At 42.5% G+C, this 20,964-nt stretch overlaps 2 protein-coding genes across 9 annotated transcripts in view; one reads left to right on the top strand and one right to left on the bottom strand.

The window, feature by feature from the left end:
• The window catches only part of DHX32 (DEAH-box helicase 32 (putative)), a 59,688-nt gene extending 49,699 nt beyond the window's left edge, over positions 1–9,989 (top strand). For all 4 annotated transcript variants that reach the window (XM_055245805.2, XM_055245800.2, XM_055245791.2 and 1 more), the window contains 5 exons: positions 4,374–4,565; positions 5,310–5,459; positions 7,118–7,305; positions 7,935–8,116; positions 9,468–9,989. In XM_055245805.2, the coding sequence (XP_055101780.1) occupies positions 4,374–4,565; positions 5,310–5,459; positions 7,118–7,305; positions 7,935–8,116; positions 9,468–9,639 (884 nt within the window). In that variant the 3' untranslated portion in view covers positions 9,640–9,989. The remainder of the gene's footprint in view (positions 1–4,373; positions 4,566–5,309; positions 5,460–7,117; positions 7,306–7,934; positions 8,117–9,467) is intronic.
• The window catches only part of BCCIP (BRCA2 and CDKN1A interacting protein), a 30,283-nt gene that overhangs the window by 7,345 nt on the left and 1,974 nt on the right, over positions 1–20,964 (bottom strand). Inside the window, exons 2-8 of one of the 5 annotated variants that reach the window (XM_055245910.2) lie at positions 19,717–19,791; positions 18,710–18,790; positions 15,696–15,785; positions 14,739–14,926; positions 12,355–12,529; positions 5,496–5,499; positions 4,979–5,048 (exon numbers count right to left, since the gene is read on the bottom strand). In XM_055245910.2, coding sequence (XP_055101885.2) covers positions 4,979–5,048; positions 5,496–5,499; positions 12,355–12,529; positions 14,739–14,926; positions 15,696–15,785; positions 18,710–18,790; positions 19,717–19,791 — 683 coding nt within the window. Of the gene's footprint in view, positions 1–3,505; positions 5,055–5,495; positions 5,500–9,774; positions 10,223–12,354; positions 12,530–14,738; positions 14,927–15,695; positions 15,786–18,709; positions 18,791–19,716; positions 19,792–20,964 lie in introns of those variants that run through there. The other 4 variants (XM_055245930.2, XM_055245922.2, XM_055245918.2 and 1 more) reach the window with 4 other exon arrangements.

Genomic DNA, 20,964 nt, shown 5'->3' on the forward strand with positions numbered 1-20,964 from the left:
CTGTCTAACTACAATGCCAACTCTTGTTTAAAGATAGTTCTCTATAATGGTATGAGGGTGGGGAGAGTCTTCAGCTAGTCACCACTACAAAAACCTGGGGCCAGCTTCCTGGCTGTAAGAACAGTTACTGGGAGTGGGGACCGTTGGTAATTTGTGAAGTGGCAGAACTTTCCCAATGCCCTTACGCTTGAGGAACACTGACTAGACGGGTGCCTTCTAGAAGGCCGACAGTCTTCCCTAGAACATGAGCAAAGGCAGTCACGCATGGGAGACAAACTCGGCTTCCTTCTTCCTCACTTAGTCCTTTCTGAGGCCTGGGCGATGGGAGTGATGTGACATGCAGGGAGAGTTGAGAGGATCGGGAGGTGCCTGTGGCTGTCAAAGGTCTGCGTGTGTTTCCTTCCATGTCACAGGCAGGAGCACAGCTGGCGTGTGAGAGGTCTTCAGGCACAGCTAAGCTCAGAGGAGCTGGCCTCCACCTGCCTCACGGTGCGGGTGGCACTGGGAGGGCAGTGGGGATACTGCCATTACCTGAGAGCCCTGCCCAGGGCAAAGCTGGGCACAAGGATCTTGGCTCCCGCCAGTGGGCAGGGAGTTGAAAATGCTTTTCTTCAGTTTACCATGGAGGCCACTCTATCTCTAACATCCTTTCCAACTCTAATGACTCAAATCCAGCCTTACTTCTCTGCTCTTATTGGGCAGAAAGGGGGTTAAGGAGTGTGGTGGAAGGACAGGGAATGGCCCTGGCTTTGGGGACTGGTTACCAGGAGAACCCCCTGCCCTATTCTCGTGGAAATACATGTCCACTTTAGACAGGAGAAGGCATGATGCTCTCTCTCCTCTGCATATTCCCAGGAATAATTGCAGACTAAAACTTTTACCTGTAGGAAAGTACATATAAATACGTTGGCATACATTTGCATAATGCCAGCTACCTTGAGAGGAAATTCAGTGTTTCTGAGCCATTTTTGCCAGATTAGGCAGAAAGTAGGCCAAAGATTGTTGTAACAAAGGAGACCTGGCTGGACGGAAGCCTCCTGAGCACCTGAGTAGACAGACTTCCTGTGAGGGTTTGGGAGCCAACCGAGCCTTCCTACCATCTGACATCTACGAAGTTGGCATACATTATAAGAACATGGGAAACATGCTGCGTGGGGCTGTCAGCTCTGGAACTGCCGTGGCCTTGGACTCCACTTGGCCTGTGCTCAGCTCGGAGTTAGCGCTGCATCGGCTCCTCCTCTGCTGGTTGCAGTTTAATGACCTCTTTGTAACTAGGTTTTCTACTGATGCCAAGGAATGAAAATGCAGGCACATATTGGAGCTTGGCATTTGGGGTTCCACAGAAAACAGACACATAGAACAGTGAAGAAATACTGTAATGATAGCCCTTCACATTACTTTGAGTGATGGTAGTGGAGGAGGAGTGTGACCTTGCAGTGAGCTACTCTACAGGGAGTACAGCTGCCGTTGGCAAGCGAGCTTAATAAAAATGATGTTTGGTTCATCTCGAAATTGCCTTCAGAATAAAGCAGTCTGATTTTGCACTGCCAGAACGAAGAGGCCTGACACTAAAACACTTCTATTCCATTTGTTAGCGTTACTTACTATGGATTATACTTAAGCAGCACTGCCCTAAAGAACCCCCATCTAAACTCTTCTGCTTTTTAGCTAAGACAAGTTTATGGGCCACACTAGGGAGATAAAATGCAGAATATAATATTAGCAAATCCTATTTATTTATTAATGTTCCTTCACCTGTGTAATCTGCATTCATTAACTCATTCTTTCTAATATAATAAAACCCCAAGAACATCCTCTCCTTTTCTGTTGTAGGACCAGGAGCAGAATCATGAAGTCATTTATGTTACTAACTCTGTGTGCGGCCAACTCAACTCCAGGGTGTAAAAATGAATAGTAGGTGCCCTTTGGGGACACAGCCTGGCTGTCAAGCCAGATGCTTAAAGGGACAATTGCCAAAGATCCTATAACTTATAATGCAGCAGCTTTGCTGATTTATAGAAACTGGTTTCTGAAAAGCTTTCAGTAATTAAGTTTGTACTCCAGCCCCTTCCTGCTCTGTTTAAGATGCTTATTTCTGATGCTGCTTCTTGTACCTTCTCCAGCAGATCGGCTGTTACCTTTCATGTCATGCCTCACTGATAGAACTCTTGAACTTTTTTTCTGAATAGCCCATCTGTTTATTTCCCATGATTGTGACTTCTCAAAGTCATGGTTAGTCCAAAGGTCCCCAAGAATGAACAAGTAAGACAGTAATGCTGTATGTCAGGACCCAGGCAGGACAGGAATATCTCTGAGAAGCCATAAGCTTCTGCTCAGTTTTAAATCTTGATGGGAAAACATTCAGAAATAATAGGGAAATTCAACATATTTGCCCCAAGGTAAGGATGAAAGCCTTGCTGGGTTCCCTGCAGATTTCCCTTGGGTGGTTTGGCACTGCCCCCTCACTCCGAGTAGCAGATCTTTTGCCTGTGGTGGGCACGTCAGGCTGAAGTTATATCTGGTGCTGGCTCCGCTGTCCTCCAGCAGGACTGGAGGTGTGGTGGGCTGCATCGCAGCTTCCCTGAGTCATTTCCCAGCCCACAGTAGTGGCTTCTAATGCCTTCCAGTTGTCCTGACAGGAATGGAGGAATTTTATCAAATCGAAGTTTGTGAGTAGGTTTTTTGTTTTTTTTTTTTTTGAGACGGAGTCTTGCTCTGTCGCCCAGGCTGGAGTGCAGTGGTGCGATCTCGGCTCACTGCAAGCTCCACTTCCTGGGTTCACGCCATTCTCCTGCCTCAACCTCCCGAGTAGCTGGGACCACAGACGCCCGCCACCACGCCTGGCTAATTTTTTGTATTTTTTTTTGTTGAGATGGGGTTTCACCGAGTTAGCCAGGATGGTCTCAATCTCCTGACCTCGTGATCCGCCCGCCTCGGCCTCCCAAAGTGAGGTTTTTGAGCTACTCAGTTTGCCTGAAATTTAGACATAGAGCTTAATGATCAAAGTTTAGACAGCACATAAGTAAATTTTTACTATATGTTACTTTGAACTCCCAGGAGCAGACAGGTTCAAGCGCTTCTTAGGTCCCCAGAGTCTTCAGCTCCCGCCCACCTTGCACTTACTGGAACTGAGACAAAAGCAACCTAGTGGCTCATAAATCCTGCAGTTTGGGGGTATAACAATACAGCAGCTTTCTATTATGGGATTTGCTTCATTGTGTGACCTTTATTGCTATACCAGGAACCAGAAAGTTGGACAAAACACATGTATTTATTTAATAAATATTAGGTTGGTGCAAAAATAATCGTGGTTTTTGCCATTGAAAGGAATGGCAAAAACCGCAATTACTTTTGCACCAACCTATATATAGCCTTATTCCACAAAGAGAATATATTTCTTTAAATAAATGGATTTTTAAAAACTTTGGTAAAGATTGAGCATATATAATACCACATCATTATCGATGTTACATCAACTTAAAAGAAAGAGATGGGGAGAATCAGCTTGCTATCTTTATTTCTTTATTTGCACTGGGAAATAACATGTTTGTCTACTATTTTGAGCATCTGAGATCCAGGTCAGTTGTGATTAATTTTTCTCTGTATTATGCAATGTATTTTCATGCTTTTCATGCCTCTCTACTGTATGCTAGACATTGTACATTTTACCTTGTTGGGCACTGAATATTTTTGTAGTCCCAGAGGTATTTTTGAGCTTTGTCCTAGGATGCAGTGTGATCCTTTCGGGTCCTGCTGTATAGATGTGTCAGGTGGCAGTGCCCATCTAGGGTTTCTCACTTGTGTTTTCTACCCAGTGCCCCACAAATCATGAGGTTTTTCCAGCTTGGGTGGTGGGAACAGGCCCTACCCTAGGTCCTGTGTCAGCACCACTGTTCCTTCTAATCCTCTCACATGGCTCTTTCTCTGGCCTGAGGTGGTTCCTTACACACATGCACTGATCAGTGGGGCTCTGCTGACTAGTTGAGGGAGCTCCCTCTGGCCCCTGACTTAGATCTGTGTGTCTCTCTCCAGTACTGTGACCGCGAGTTCTGGCCACTTTAGTCTCCCTGGATCCCTGGCATTGTTTTCCTACTGCAGGGAGGCTGGCAGGCTCCACTTGGGTTCCCCCCGCATGCACACTGCAGCTGGGACCCTCTTCGGAGCATGAGCTGGACAATCACAGGGCTGCCCTCCTGAGTGTGCCCTCTCAAGAATCACTGTCCTTCACTCCCTGGTATTTGGTGTCTTGCAAACCGTTGTTTCACATATTTTGTCCATTGTTTGCTTGTTTCATGCAGGAGGGAAAAATCCAGTACCTGTTTCTCCATCTTAGCCATATGAGACTCTTAAATTATTATTTTTTCCTTTCCTAGCACCAGAAAGTTTGATGCAGGCATTGGAAGACTTAGATTATCTGGCAGCACTGGATAATGATGGCAATCTTTCTGAATTTGGAATCATCATGTCAGAGTTTCCTCTTGATCCACAACTCTCGAAGTCTATCTTAGCGTCCTGTGAATTTGACTGTGTAGATGAAGTGTTAACAATCGCTGCCATGGTAACAGGTATCCTTAATGACTATTCCTTTTCTTTTTTTGCAAATCTGCACTAGGTATAGATTTAAATCGAATCCATTTGAAATTATATTTTGAGGAGCACATAGCAGAGATGGTGATCAATTCATTTAACCCTTTGAAATGATAGTGAGGTATTTTAATAGGTTAGAAAAGGAAAATTTTCTTAATATGAAAAATTATCTTAATATTAAGAAAACTAAAAGTTCAGCAAATTTATACGTCAGATGTATGAAAACATACTAGATTTCTTTTGCTGAAATAATCAGTGCAGATGAAGAAAACGTGTCACTAGAGGTGTTTTTCCCCAAATAATGTTGTGTGCTTGTTTTTTATCCTATTGGCTTCATCCATCCTGGCTTGTATGTTTTAGTTTATTCTAATACTGGGGAACAGGCCAGCCATTGTGCTGTATCGGAACTGGTTCCAGTCCTCTTCCTGTGTCTGGCCCTCTGAGCACCTCAGGCTTCCCTGCTCCTGCTGGAACAGAAGCAGGGTATTAACCACATTCAGTTGACCTTAGAAAAGCAAACACACACACACAAAAGGAGAGGGAGGATTAAGATGACTCACTCGAAATTTCTGGGATTTCTAAGTAAACAAGGATAACATATTTATTCAGAGAACCAAGACAGGAGCCATGCCACTAACAGTCGTGACCCCTCCCCTCTGCATGTTAGGCTAAGATAAAATGTCTTCATTATTGCTAACCATGTCACCTTTTTCATTTTAAAGCTCCAAATTGCTTTTCACATGTGCCACATGGAGCAGAAGAGGTTGCCTTGACGTGTTGGAAGACATTTTTACATCCTGAAGGAGATCACTTTACCCTCATCAGCATTTATAAGGCCTACCAAGATACAACTCTGAATTCTAGCAGTGAGTGTAAGTGAATGCTTAGAAACTACCTATTAATTCCACCTTCCTTTCCCCAGATAAGTCTGAGTCCTTATTAGTTATTCATCAAACATTCTTCTCTAGCCCTACTAGCCACTTGAATGCAATGGCACTTGAGGCCCTAAACGCACCCACAGGCGTCTACAAAGCGGGAGATGCTCAGTCTGCCTGCTCCCACGGAGCTCTGGTGTGCCACCATGGCGGGCCTGTACTTCCAGAGCTCCAGGACTCCACTCAGCCAGCCTTCAGAGCAAGCTTGCTTGGGGCATGGTGATGGGGGGGACACAGACTCATACACGGATCTTCGGAGGAAGACAAGGAACAGCCACCTCGACATGCCCACTGTGTCAGAGTTGTGCTGTGCACCTTCCGTATCCTGGCACATTCACCACGTGCATGCAGAGAGGCTGCAGAGCTCCAGATACTGGTGCAGAATAGGCTGGGGTGCTGAGGGGAGGCTGCAGAGTTGCCGACGCAGCTTGGTAGAGGAGAGCAGAGAGTGTCGAGAGAAGAGAATGGCGCATGTCAAAGCACAACCACAAAGTCCTTTGTATGCCTGAAGGGCAGTGGGTAGATTACCTGTCACAGGAAGGTACCAGAAGTCAACTGGAAGCTATGCAGACAGAAACAAGAGGAGGGCAAACAGGGCAAAGCAGCATGGCAGAGGCTAGAGCCACCCATGAAGGGCAGCCAGTGAGGTCCCTCTCTGAAATTTTCCATGATGCATCTTTTACCTCCTTTGCTCTGAAAGATGGTGGGAAAATATGTGAAGTAGTGTGAAAAATATGACAGCAATTTGAAAGACAGTAGAACTGTATAAAGAACAGGGAGTTAGTGTTTCAAAGCTGAGAAGAAAAAGTTGTCAGTGGAGCCAGAAGGTACACAGGAATTTGGTGGCCTCTTTTGAGGGCATGCTGAATGGGTGACACCCACTAAGTACGTGCTCTGGTTGCTCTGAGCGGCATGAGTGGACAGGACAGGGTAAATGAGGGTCTTCTGTCGATGGTGCCATGGCCATGTACATTCCCAGGTCCATCTTAAGTAATTACAGGTGGCCAGAAAGACTAACTTCAAACTCACCCACATGCCTGAATTTTAATATAAAAGTTACAGCTAAGGTAGATAGATGAGCTTAACTGTAACATAATTAAGTCCCAAATCAACCTGGTAGTAATCCTTTTCTTATCATTAAATAAAATAGGAGATATTTTCATAGATCAGAGGAATTTATACTGTGGGCTTTTTCTGCCTAGTTTGATTAAATGGGGCCACATACATCCTTGCTGTATGCATAGAGACAAAATAGAGATCTTACAAAATCCTCTCTGGCCTTTATGAGCCACGGGTTAGTTAAATACATCTTCAGCCACCACTAGGAACAGTTTCCACAGTTGGCTGGGATCACAGAACCCCAGCAGGTGGCATGGGGCTGTCAGTGGCACCATCTCCCTTCCTGGTAGTGCCCTGACAGCTGACCTTGCAGCCACCAGAAATCCTTGTCCTTGCTGCCTTCCTGCCACTCACCTATGTGGCCTCCTTTGTAGCAGAGGAGAGCACAGGGCTTAAAGATGGCAACTGCCTGGCCTGGGCTCTTTAGAGCTTCTGACAGATCATTTCTAAATAGCCTTGTGTTCTTTCCCTCCTAGACTGTGTTGAAAAGTGGTGTCATGATTACTTCCTCAATTGTTCAGCACTCAGAATGGCAGATGTTATTCGAGCTGAACTCTTAGAAATTATCAAGCGAATCGAGCTTCCCTATGCAGAACCTGCTTTTGGCTCCAAGGAAAACACTCTAAACATAAAGAAAGCTCTTCTGTCCGGTTACTTTATGCAGGTGAGAAGGGGTGGGGTCACCTCGGCATAGGCTTCCCTGAATTGCACATACTCAGGACATGCTGCCAACAATGGCTCACTTAGGATGATGATTTTGACATTAAGTAAAACTAAAAATCCATGTTGTTATTAAAGATTTGGTACTTAAATATCCTTCCCCTCAAGGGAATAAAGGGCCAAGGCAGAATATGTAGTCTTAATGGAGAAAAATGACATTTCAGTATGGATTTCCTCATCTGTAAAGTAAGGTTCCTACATTACAGGGTCATTGTGTGCTACACACCAAGTGTAAAGCACTTGGCATTGGAGTGTATGGGCACTATGGGCATTGGAGCCCACAGTATGGTGGGTAGCGTGCTGTTTCATCTCATGGCCAAAACATTAACCTCACAGCTGCAGTTTTAGCAGTGCCCTGCTGTTGCTGAAGTTAATTAATATCACTGTCTCAAAGTTTTAGGCAAAACATGCTTATGGCTTATTTTCTACATGTGAAAACAGGAAACATGAGTGGCAAATTTTAGTTTTAACTATCCCGTATAACATACTTTGGTATTTTTTTCAACAAACATTTTTGTATAATGATCTCCGTATTAATACAAAATCTTTTTTCTTTAAAACTCTGCCTTTCAGATTGCTCGGGATGTTGATGGATCAGGTAACTACTTAATGCTGACACATAAGCAGGTTGCTCAGCTGCATCCCCTGTCTGGTTACTCAATCACCAAGAAGATGCCAGAGTGGGTCCTCTTCCATAAATTCAGCATTTCTGAGAACAACTACATCAGGATTACCTCAGAAATCTCTCCTGAACTGTAAGTTTAATGGAGAAGAAAGGGTTGTATTTTTTTTTTAATTCATACCTATAGGAGTAGATGACAAATTTGGCTTTTATTCTTAGTTCTAAAGTTTATACTGATGCAATCTTAATTTATGTTGAGAGTACCTACTAAGGGCAGGCCTCTGTGGATGATACCTAAGAAATGTCCCTGCCTGTTAGGAGATTACAGCATACAAAAGACAGTGTAGAAATAAAAACAAAGACCATATGTCTTTAAGAGGAACAGAATGCTAGAGAAATGCACTGTATGCAGGTGCATTGACCTTGAGAGGAATGAGCTTAGCCATCTTTCAAGAGCCACTGCAGTTGGAGCTGTTGGGGAAGAGGAAGGAGGGGAGGTTGAAGAGAGAGGCAGGCACCAGAAGGTATAAAGCTTTATGGGCCACATAGTTTACATTCTATCCAAGTGCCGTACACAGCAATTAGAGCATTTTAAGCAAGAGTAGCATCTTCTCGATATAGCTTTAAGGATCACTGTAGCTGGCCAGGCATCTTGGGAGGCCAAGGCAGGAGGATGGCTTGAACCCAAGAGTTAAAGACCAGCCCTGGCAACATAGCAAGACCCCGTCTCTACAAAATAAAAAAATTAGCCGGGTATGGTGGCACGCGCCTATAGTCCTAGCTACTTGAGATCCTGCAGCAGAGGATCACTTGAGCCCAGGAGGTCAAGGCTGCAGTGAGGTATTGTCACACCACCGCCCACCAGCCTGGGAGACAGACCAAGACCCTGTCTAAAAAGAAAAAAGGAAAAATAACTGGCTGTGACATGAATGGAAAGGAGGGGCAATGGCGAGAGTGAGACTACTCCGCTAGTCTTTGAGAGGCCACTACAGAGTCTGGATCCATTTTGAAGGTTCCACTACTCTTCCAGCAAGTAGTGTTCAAGGCAGCAACCAAGAGTGACTCACAGGCATCTGGCTTACGTAGCTGGATGCGGAGTGGTACTAGTTAAAATGAGAAAGAAGCAAAGATACCCCCTCTATCCCCTACCCAAAGCTCTCCTAACCATACGATCGGTGCCTCTCATATGGTGATGGGCCTTAGGGGAAATACTAGTTTCCACTAAAGGTTAGTAATAGACAGCACTTCCACTGTGTGGCATAACACTAGAGAGGCCAACTTATTCTAGAAATGCAACAGGATTGGCTGCATAAAAACCAGAAAGTATTTATTTTACAAAGTCGGACTGAGATACTGAGGAGTTCAAATTAAATACTGGTTCTACAGGTAGATTATCCAGGGATGGGAAGTGCCCAGACATAATGTTGGGTGTCTCTCACCACCTTCCCCACTCAAAATCTAATCTTTTTGTTTTAAACAAACAGATTTATGCAACTGGTACCACAATACTATTTCAGTAATCTGCCTCCTAGTGAAAGTAAAGATATTCTACAGCAAGTAATGGATCACCTATCCCCTATGTCAACAATGAATAAGGAACAGAAAATGTGTGAGACGTGCCCTGAAACTGCTGAACAGAGATGCACTCTCCAGTGACTCCTCAGCAAACACAAGGTGCAGTAGGGTCCCAAAGGTAGCTGGATGGCTGAACTGCTGGAGATGGGAGATACGTGACATGAAGACGGATTTCACACCCACAGGACAGTCTTGAAGAAAATAACACTGTGTATATTATTTTAAAATAAAAAATAGAAGTTTTTATTGAGTTCTTTAAATTACTACTTCACGTTTTTCTTCTTCTTGGAAAAGTTTTTAAATCAACCACTCATAATTTGACCAAAATTTTAAAAAACTGGTATTTTGCAAATGTGTCACAGACACATGGGACAGAACCCCACTTTTTGTAGAGGACCTTAATCTGAATAAAGTCTGAGTTTTTCAGTAAATCTCCACTGAGTTTTCTGGTAATTTTACAAAAACAAGCCCATCACTGTCCATTGGAAATGGGTTAGATAGATAGATATTCTTTCAGTTTATCCATGATTTCGTTTATCTTGTCGCCTGGAATTAACATCACAGTTCGCAAGGGCGTCATTGGTACGTCATCAAAAGACCATTTGCCTCCCAGACAAGTGTCGCTCTCCTCCTGCACTGAGTAGTTGAACTTCAGAATTGCCTTCTAAACCAAATAAGTAACCATGAATTAAAAATCGGGACAACCCAAAGACAAAACCCATTTAATCTATGGCAAAGAATATTACCTTTGGCATATGCTTAAATAAGAATGAGAGCTAAAAAGAAGCAAAACTCAGAATTTAAAAAGTTCAAATGGGACATTCAGGCAGAAGTTATAAAACACAAACCAAGCAGATTTTAAACCCACATGAGGAACAGGGATAGAGGCGTGCAATTTCTAAGAGGTGAACAAGCAGCTAAGTGATATTTTCATTTAATTGTCAAAATAATCTTGTGATACATAATGAAATTAAGACTCGTAAAATTTGGTATTTAACAAGAACTGGTCTTCAAACACTCTTTTCTCACTTTCTCAGCTGCTTCCTTAGCATCAGGCTTTTGCGTGAAGACAGAGTAAATCTGCATAACCCGCCATCTTAAAACACCCATACATACTCCCCCCAAATGGTCAACCTGAGGTGCTGAAGCATATGGTTTTTTTTGTTTGTTTGTTTTTGAGACAGTCTCGCTCTGTCACCCAGGCTGGAGTGCAGTGGTGTGATCTCAGCTCACTGCAAGCTCTGCCTCCCAGGTTTACACCATTGTCCTGCCTCAGCCTCCCAAGTAGCTGGGACTACAGGTGCCCACCATCGTGCCTGGCTAATTTTTTGTATTTTTAGTAAAGACAGGGTTTCACTGTGTTAGCCAGGATGGTCTGATCTCCTGACCTCGTGATCCACCCGTCTCGGGCTCCCAAAGTGCTGGGATTACAGGCGTGAGCCACCGCGCCCCGCCTATGTTTTTACAAAATTATGTTTACCATTTACTTCCTGGAAAAGAAGGGCACAGCTAAATTTGTAGTGCTTTAGTCTTCTGTAGGAGTCTTAAAAGTGGTAAGTAGTATCATCCAATTCAGGAAAATATGTTCCCCTCAGAGATACACTTCAAGATTTGTTTTGTTTTTTGAGACAGAGTCTCGCTCTGTCGCCCAGGCGGGAGTGCAGTGGCGCGATCTCGGCTCACTGCAAGCTCCACCTCCCGGGTTCACGCCATTCTCCTGCCTCAGCCTCCCAAGTAGCTGGGACTACAGGTGCCCACCACCATGCCCGGCTAATTTTTTGTATTTTAGTAGAGACGGGGTTTCACCATGTTAGCCAGGATGGTCTTGATATCCTGACCTCGTGATCCACCCGCCTCAGCCTCCCAAAGTGCTGGGATTACAGGCGTGAGCCACCACACCTGGCTCAAGATTTTTTTTTTTTTTTTTTTTGAGACAGAGTTTCGCTCTTGTTGCTCAGGCTGGAGTGCAGTGGCGTGATCTCGGCTCACTGCAGCCTCTGCCTCCCAGGTTCAAGCAATTCTCCTGCCTTAGCCTCCCGAGTAGCTGGGATTACAGGCGTCTGCCACCATGCCCAGCTAATTTTTTTTTGTATTTTTAGTAGAGATGGGGTTTCTCCATGTTGGCCAGGCTGGTCTTGAATTCCTGGCCTCAGGTGATCTGCCCGCCTCAGCTCCCCAAGGTGCTGGGATTACAGGTGTGTGCCACCGCACCTGGCCCACTTCAAGATTTTTCAGAGGAAGAGAGGGTGAGTAAGAATATTCTCTGGTATATGGCTGTCCATCACAGTACAAGCTACCTTTATAGGAAAAAAAATGCTGGGGAAATCCCACCAGCAGGATGACATCCACGACTAAGGACACAGAGCAGCAGGGGTGCCTGAGCTTCCACACTGACCAGCTGTGTGATCGCAGGTAATTTCCCTCATTTCCCTATGCCTTAAAGTCCACATCTGTAAACCCCAGGCTAATGTCTACCTCTCCGCATGGTTTTAGAAGGAAAGATTTCACAAGAAGCATATTATAAATGCCTAATCATTCTTAACAGGTTAATCGCTTTTCTCCTCCTCCTCCTCACGCTCATAACCACAGTGCAGGCAAGGAGGCTGGTGCCTAGCCTCTTGAGTACCTACTATGCGCCTGGCACTATGTTAGCTGCTAGGTCCTGTTGGGAAACAGAAAAACAGAGTGACCATGCTTGAAAGACTTGGACATAAAGTGGGAGAACAATAAATCTTGATAAATCATTTTCAAGAAAATCCTTATTTACATCTAAACAAATAAGCAGGATAGTCTTACCTCATAGAAAAATTCTTCCTCTGCATTTGCAAACATTAACGCAGCTTTCTTTTTGTTGCTAGGTTTCTTTTTGGAATTGTTTTTTCCTGCTTCCATAAATGTCTTACTAATCAGAAGGTAAAAGTAGCACTTCCCACATGGCTTATTGGTTCTGTGTGCCTCCGCCAGTTCTTTCCTGCAAGGCACACACACAACGTTTGTTTACCTGCTGGGTCAAGTGAAATCCATCAACAAACCAGAGCATAGAAAACCTGGTGGGCATCTTCAGTGGGTTCTGCTGTGATGCAGGCATTCAATCTGAACACTTAGTCTACAGGAATGATTTTTATTTACATAATCAGTTGCATTTTAGATTATGTACTACTTTTTATAATACTATGATACATCTCTCAGATTATGCTGATTTGTGGATATATAGCAACTAACAGATCATGAGTCTCAAATTCACTCAGTGTATCACTGCTCTGCCTGTGCAGAAGTTAAAAATATATACGAATCTGAATTTTTGAATTTTTTAAAGCAGTGAACATTTAACTGAAACACACAAAGGTATATAGCCACAACCAATGTCACTACAGCCTGGGACTACTACTACAGTCTCTAATTGCTAGAGTCTGGAACTAATTTCTGACATACTGCAGAACTGCATAAACACATACCCTAAATTCTAGCAATGGAATGGCAACAAAGCCTTAATGTTTCTTCTTTCTGAAAATTAAACATAGCCTTGTGCATCTGGATGCCCTTGAACAAAAGAAGAAACTCAGAACCGTCCTCTTCAGCTTTCCTTTTTTCTTTTTTTCATTTGGAGACAAAATCTCACTCTGTTGCCCAGGCTGCAGAGTACAATGGCACAATCTCGGCTCACTGCAACCTCTGCCTGCCAGGTTCACATGATTTTCGTGCCTAAGCCTCCCCAGTAGCTGGGATTACAGATCTGCACCACCATACCCGGCTAATTTTTTGTGGGTGTATTTTTAGTAGAATTGGGGTTTCGCCATGTTGGCCAGGCTGGTCTCAAACTCCTAGCCTCAACTGATCTGCCAGCTTTGGCCTCCCAAAGTGTTGGAATTACAGGTGTGAGCCACCACACCTGGCCCTTTTTTAAAAAAAAAAAAAAAAAGGGTCTTGCAATTTTGCCCAGGCTGGAGTGCAGTGGCTATTCACAGGCACAATCATAGTATACTGCAGCTTGGAACTCCTGGCCTCAAGCATTCCCCCTGCCTCAGCCTCCTCAGAGCTGGGACTACAGGCATGCACTACTGCGCTTGGCTCACTTCAGCTTTAACAGGGCTAGGAGAAAGCAAATCACCCTCCTATAAAACCAAATAAATGTGAGCTCCAGCTGATCAGAAAAAAAAACCAAAAAAACCAAAAACCACTTAAGGCACCAGGAGCACAATCTGAGCTACAGCTGAGACAGCAGGCAGCAGGAGATAAGCACCGAATCCCTAGGAAAAAACAGCAAACCTAAAGGTTTCCAGAGTAGAGTTGCATTCCTACAGCTATTTAAAGGAAAACCACAATGCAAGGGCTATGACCTCTGAGAAAGAATATTCTATAAAGAACCTGTCTAGGCCAAGTGCTGTGACTGACACCTGTAATCTCAACACTGGGAGGCCGAGGCGGGAAGATTGCTTTAGCCTAGGAGTTCAAGACCAGCTTGGGCAATGTAGCAAGACCCTGTCTCTACCGAAAAAAAAAAAAAAAAATAGATAGAAATAAATAAGAGAATCTGCCTATATTTTGTCCTCTACTGCAAAGCACAGGCAATACAATTCTTAGTACACTCAGTTTGCTAGAAATAAATAAGAGAATCTGCCTATATTTTGTCCTCTACTGCAAAGCACAGGCAATACAATTCTTAGTACACTCAGTTTGCTAGATTTCACAGTTACATTTGAAATATTTTTGTAAACTTAAAACTCCTGGATTAAAAAATAGAATAACAAAAACCCTGAAAAGCTAGCCACAGTATCAGGACTATGGTTTCATTAGTTATGAAACATATCAACAGAATTTGGGAACTTTACCAGTTTTTTTATTGTTGTAATTGTTCATTATTTTATTCACGTTGCAGAGAGCTATCTGTGAAGGTGAAAAACTTCAATCAAATGGGGATGAAAAATCTATATGAAATTATCTACTTATATATCACTTAAATCTTCAGTTTAAATTTCATGATTATTGTCACAAACTCTTCAAAAAGCCAGTTGTTAATAATATATGCACTTCACAAGATGTTTCTTCCACTCCCCTCACACTCAACCCACTTAAACCAAGGACAGAACTCTTTCTATACCTACATATTCTACTTAAATGACATTTCTGAATCTATTTCAAAAAAAATTACTGTTCAAAGATATTTTCCCAGAGTCTCTTACTGAAGCTGCTGGTACATGGGCAGAGCGATCTGTGGAGGGATATTAATGAATCTTTCACTTAGGAGAAGGCCCACAGGCTTGGTGGTGTCATTTAAAAACTTGTCCAGCTGTTCAACCATGCTCTTTTCACAGTTCTTCTCACAGAAGCTTAGAATCAACTCTTGAATTTGTTCAGCACACTGGGTACCCTAGAAAGCAAAGAGAAAGCTTGTTTCCTATTACAAGCCATCACATAGAGGAGAAAACCTGAAAGTAAAAGCTATCACTTTTCATCTTACATCTAAGGGCAGTTTCCTGCCATAGCCTTAATGTCTTGTATGTCTTCAGTGTTGACTGCTTAAGCATTTCTCAAAAGTAAATACACTGGTTATTTACCATCCCATGTATCAGTGGTAAGAGAGTCGTAATTAACATTCAGACACACTGGAATGGCAGCTCTAGTCCATCTCATAAAGATAGATGGAAGTAACTGGAAAGTTTATTTCAAAATTAAAGACTAAGTGTAGCCTGCATCTTATTCTGAGGAGGGTAAGCAGCTGGTTTACTTTTTATTACAACTCATCAGAGAATCAATAAAAAGAGATGAATCAAAACAAAATAAAATGTCAGTAAGTGCCCTCAACATTGAGGCAGCAAAGCCTGAGAATATCCCCACTACACAAGTAGCAAAGATAACAGCTGCAGAGACACAGCACAAACAGCTCCTGCATCAGTACCAACATCAAGACTGCAAAGCCAGATGATTCCCTAAACCACAGGGAGTAAACAACTTTAACTGGGTACAGACCCAACACCACCACCTTCATACTGAAAAAGGATTACAATAAGATTTCACAAGAGCAGTTATCCCTATAGTTAATATCATTGTTTAACATAAAAGACATTTTCACCATGCATTAAATAAAAGTGGTTTTGGCCTAAGAAATAACCATTCAGATGCCATCCAGTGAAACCAACCTTTCTTTCAGTTAAATTTAAAAGGCTTATGAAACCAAAAATCTCATCTTCATCCACATCATCATCGCTGTCTTCTGAAACATCCGTTTGCTATTTTAAGAGAAAAAATATTTAAATGTTATATTTAGTATAATACCAAGAGTATAATACCAAGTCTTGGGATGTAGGCCTCATTTATCTTTTCACTTTTCAAAAGCAAAACTTTGTTTTACCACCGCCATCTTAGAAAGCATTATATTTTAAATACTGTCACAGTTTTGCCACCATCATGTTGGAAAGCATTGTATCTTAAATACTGTGTGACCTTGTTCATTTAACTTTACCTCCCTTGACTCTGTTCCTCTTGTCAGATTCTGGACAGATTGAAATTTCTTTGTACTAGATTCTTAAGTCATTTTCTTTTATCAGATTCTCAATATAATACAAATCCAGAAGAGATAAACCTCATGAAATAAAGCATTTTCATTTGTTTTCTGCACAATTTGGCTGGAGCCAAGCCTTGCTTCTCTGCTGGCCCACAGCATTGTTTCCTCTAAAACTCATGAGTTTCCAGAACACTTGTCATTCTTGACCATTAGTGAAGCTGGGCAATGCTTGAGGACCACTTACACCCACCACATTGGCAAGAAAGAAGGGGAAAAAAGAGAACCCCCCTGCCCTTTGTTCTATGATCCTAGGGACCGGCTCCACTGAACACTCTGAGTAGTCCCTTTACTAAGAACAAGAAGTCTCTATCCTCAGGACACCTCAAGTGTCTCTGGAGAATCCCAAGAAGCCACAGTTACAACTGCAGAGCTATTGATGTGATTATCCATTTAAAGGGCGAATCCTGCCATTAGATAATAACCTCTTTCGAGAATAAAAAAACTGCTTCTCCTCCATATCCGTTAGGTCTTCTAAGACACGAATCAGCTAGAGATCACATTTATTTGATGAAAGAGCAGGTGGTCTGCTTTTTCCCATTGCCCTAATAAAAGGAAGGCCCCATAGGTTTAATTTCTCATTTTCTTTATATTGAGTGCCATAAAGTTACTAATATTGTCAGAAGCCTTGAAAAGTGTACACTGTATTTAGTAACAAGTATGTTGGTGACCCTATCACTCAGTGTCCGACTTTTAGTGGTGTAAAAGTCAGATAAGAGTGTCTAAAGAATGAATAGGAGGACAGGAAGTAGAAACCATGACTTAAGATTACTTTTCAAGAATTTTGGCTCTGAAGGTGATGTACTTAGAGTGGAACATTAGACTGAATGGAGCTTTTGTTTGTTGTGTTTTTCACAACAGGCTAGGGAACAGGTGCTAGGAACAGGAAAAAGACATCAACAGTGACAGCTACACATATGTAGCACATGTCAGTTGCCAGACACTGTACTAAGCAGTCAGCAATTCATTTTGTTTACCCATGCACTCTACAAGATCGGTGCTAGTACCATCCTTATTTTCAGAGACAGAAATGGAAACAGATTAAGGTACTGTGGCAGACTGTATCTTTCACAGATGGCCCCAATGGATCTCTTCTTGGACATGCTCTTCTGACAAAGTGCCCTAGATACTTTTCTCATGGAGTGGTGGGATCAATGTGCCCTCCCCCTAGGTAGAAATCTGTATCTGTAATGACTAAGCAAATGGTGGAAATGGCACTATATCACTTCTGCCTGCTTTTGGGCAGCTTGCTCTTGGAAGCAAACCAATGTGTGACGAGGCCCACATGGAGAAGAACTAAGGCCCCTGGTCCAGAGTCCCAGCTAAGCGCCCGACAGACAATTAGGGCTAACTTGCCAGTCATGTGAGTAAGCCATCTTGAAAGGGAATCCTCCAGCCCCTAGTCAAGCCTCCTCAGCTAACATGATGGAGCAGGAGCACAGATGAGTTGTGCCCACTGAGCTCTGTCCAAACTGCAGATCCACGAGCCAAATAAATGACTATTGCTATTTTACGACACTAAGCCATGGGGTGGTTTGTTATACAAACAACAGATAACCCAAAGAACCACCAGATGATAAGCAGCAGAGCCAGGGTCCAAACCAGTCCTTATTTTGTTGAGCTTTCTACAACATCTATCTGATAAGGATGACCATCCCCTCCTCCTTCAAATGTTCTCTTTCTTGCCGTGTATGACATCACTGCACTATTGTTTCTTCTACTTCTCCTGTCATCCCTTTTAATCTCCTTTGCTGGCTCTGCCACTTATATTACTCATCCAAGTATTCTTGGTATTACTAATACGTGTCTGTCCCTTCCCTCCCTGTGCAATCTCAATCACTTCTAGGACTTCAGTAACATTTACGACCAACTCCCAAGTCTCCAGGGCTCCACCTGCTACCCGGTATCTCACAGGTAACTCAAACTCAAAATGTACAAATCCAAACTTACGTTCCCCCTCCTAACCTGACCTTCCTCCATGCTTGTTACCCTGTTTGCTCGAGCTAGAAACCTGGAAGTCATCCTTGACTCCTTTTCCTCTCACTTTCAGACCCAATCAGGGACTAAACCTCATCATATTTCATCTCCCAAATATTTTCTAAATGAGCCCACTTCTCTCCCTCTCCATTGCCACCATCTGGACTACTGCATTTAATAAGCTTGGATTTCTGTAATGACTTCTGATCAGTCTCCCTTCCTCCAGTAATACTGTTTCCAATTTGAGCTAAACAGAATAAAGAACTCTTTTTTTTTTTTTTTTTTCCAGATATAGGGTCTTGCTGTGTTGCCAGGATAGAGTGCAGCGGCACAAAGCTCACCACGGCCTTCAACTTCTTGGCTCAAGAGATCCTCCTACCTCAGCCACTTGAGTAAAAAGACTACAGGCATGTGCCACTATGCCCGGCTAATTTTTTGTTATTTTTTGTAGAGACAGAGTATTGCTATGTTGCCCAGGATGGTCTTGAACTCTTGGCCTCAAGCAATCCTCCCACCTTTGCTTCCCAAAGTGCTGGGATTACAAGCATGGTGATGCCCAGCATGAACAGAATAAAGAACTCATTTAATCAGAATAAACACAATTATCCTGCTTACCTTAATCACACTCCCAATATGGTTCTGTTGAATTAAGAGATCTGTTAGTTCTGCAATGTTCACAGGAGCCTTTAGAAAAAGCTAAAAGGAGGAAAAAATTATTTTAAATTAAGATCAAAGCATGATTTCTAAGAACTTCAAATCCTATATTCAAATACAAACAATGAAATTTCTGTGACTTAAGAAGATGATCTAGAAAAGCAATCCCAAGAGCGAAAGAAAAGCCCAGGAGAGTCAAAGAAGCTAAAGATTAGGAAACTTCAGAAAAGACGCAGTCAGTGGTAATAGCAGTCAGTGGTAATATAGAAGTAATGGGGGAGAAAAAAAGGAGAAACGAGAGAGGATAAACATAAGGCCAAAGAATTTGGTGAAAAGGAAGGTAGAGCTATAAAGGTTAAAGAACCAAAGTCATATTATATGAGTAAAATAAGAAGCAGCAGCAAGCATCAATTTTATAGCACCAAACAGCATAGTTATATGACTGTTACATAAGAATTGTGAATTAAAAAAATAATAATAATAAAAATAACTTGACTAATTAGCAGATGAAAGGAAATAATTCTACCTTCCAGGCAAGGTGGAGAGGATAGAAATGGAAATTCTAAAAAGATGAATTTGAGAGAGCCTGTATTGAATGACCTGAATTTTCTTTTTTTTTTTTTTTTTTTTAGAGACAGAGGCTCAGTCTGTTGCCCAGACTGGAGCTCAATGGTACATTCATAGCTGCAGCCTTGAGCTCCTAGACTCAAGTAATCCTCCAGCCTCAGTCTCCTGAGGAGTTAGGACTAAAGGTGTGTGCTACCACAGTTGGCTAATTTTTTATTTTTTTGTAGAGACAGGTTCTCATTATGTTGCCCAGGCTGGTCTCAAACTCCTGGGCTCAAGCGATCCGCTCACCTCGGCCTTCCAAAATGCTGAGATTATAGGCATGAGGCATGAACCACTGCACCCGACCCCTGATTTTTCTTAGAAGAGGAAATTTATGCATAATAAATAAAAGACAATACCTGCTGCAGTAATTTCTTAATTCCGTCATAATCATTATCTGATAGGGAATAAGCTTCAAATTCAATATTCACTTCCTGTAAATAACACACAAAATAGTTGTTACCAGAAAAACTACAAACATCTAGACTTTGAAATAGGCAAACATTGCCAAGATTGCCATCTGTAGAGAATACAAAGCACCTTAACACTATTTCTTCAGGTGACACAAAAGCCTGAGAAAACAAAACACTCAGAGTAACCTAGTTTAAATGCTGAGAAAGTCCGGTTCAAATAAACCAGACATGGCAGCCACAAAGGAGAAATTATTTTCCTGATTGCAAAAAGGGTGGGCAAAAATCAAAATCACTTCAAAAGTCCCTGGAATTGCCTACAGCTTGACTTAGCCCATGAATTTGAGGTTACACTTCATTTGCTTAGCAAATATTTATTAAGTACCAATCCAGGTACCAAGCACTGTGCCAGACACTCAAGATGAAAAGGTTAGTAAGGCAGATACAAATGATCCTGCTCTCGTGCAACTTACGATTTAGGAAGGAATATAGACATTAAGGAAATATTCGTGGAAATAAATGTAAGTGCTATAAAACAAAGGTACTCAGTGCTGTAACAACTTAAAAAATAAGAAGTCAGTCAGGAAAGCCTTCCTTGAAGTGACACTTGAGCAAGGAACCGAGAAACAGCAAAGAGAGTTCCTGGTACAGGAAACAGCAGAAACTAAGGCCCTAAGGCAGATGGAAATATGATGAGTACAAGGGACTAGAAGAATGAATGTGTAGCTGGGCTCCCTGATCTCTATCTGCAAGACAACAGAATCTAGGAGAAGATGGCACTAAAATGCCAAAACAAAACCTAGTTGCTTTTAAACACTAACAAGATCAGTCCTTGAGGACCCTAAATCATACCTTGATAAGTGACACAATGAACCTGGGGCTCTGATGAAATAACGTATCTAGAGGCACTTCAGGTTTTAACGGTTTCGGAATTTAGGTCTTAGCTGAGGGACATCACAGAGGAAATCAGACCTCCTTTTACCTTGCCACCCTGACCATGTATATATTTAAGGCTTCCTTAACTGTAAACGTGCAAGGCCTGGAATTGCTTAGAGCAATTCCAGCTCCAATTTGAACTCTTTAAGTCCAGCTTTGCAGACTTCAAATGCTAACTTAGCCAGATTATGTGAGCAGCAAAACACAAGGGGTCGGGTGGGAGTGTTCCAAACAGGATCAAACTAAACCAAATAACAAACT

Source organism: Symphalangus syndactylus, chromosome 2, assembly GCF_028878055.3.
Source record: "Symphalangus syndactylus isolate Jambi chromosome 2, NHGRI_mSymSyn1-v2.1_pri, whole genome shotgun sequence".
Classification (NCBI taxonomy): domain Eukaryota; kingdom Metazoa; phylum Chordata; class Mammalia; order Primates; family Hylobatidae; genus Symphalangus; species Symphalangus syndactylus.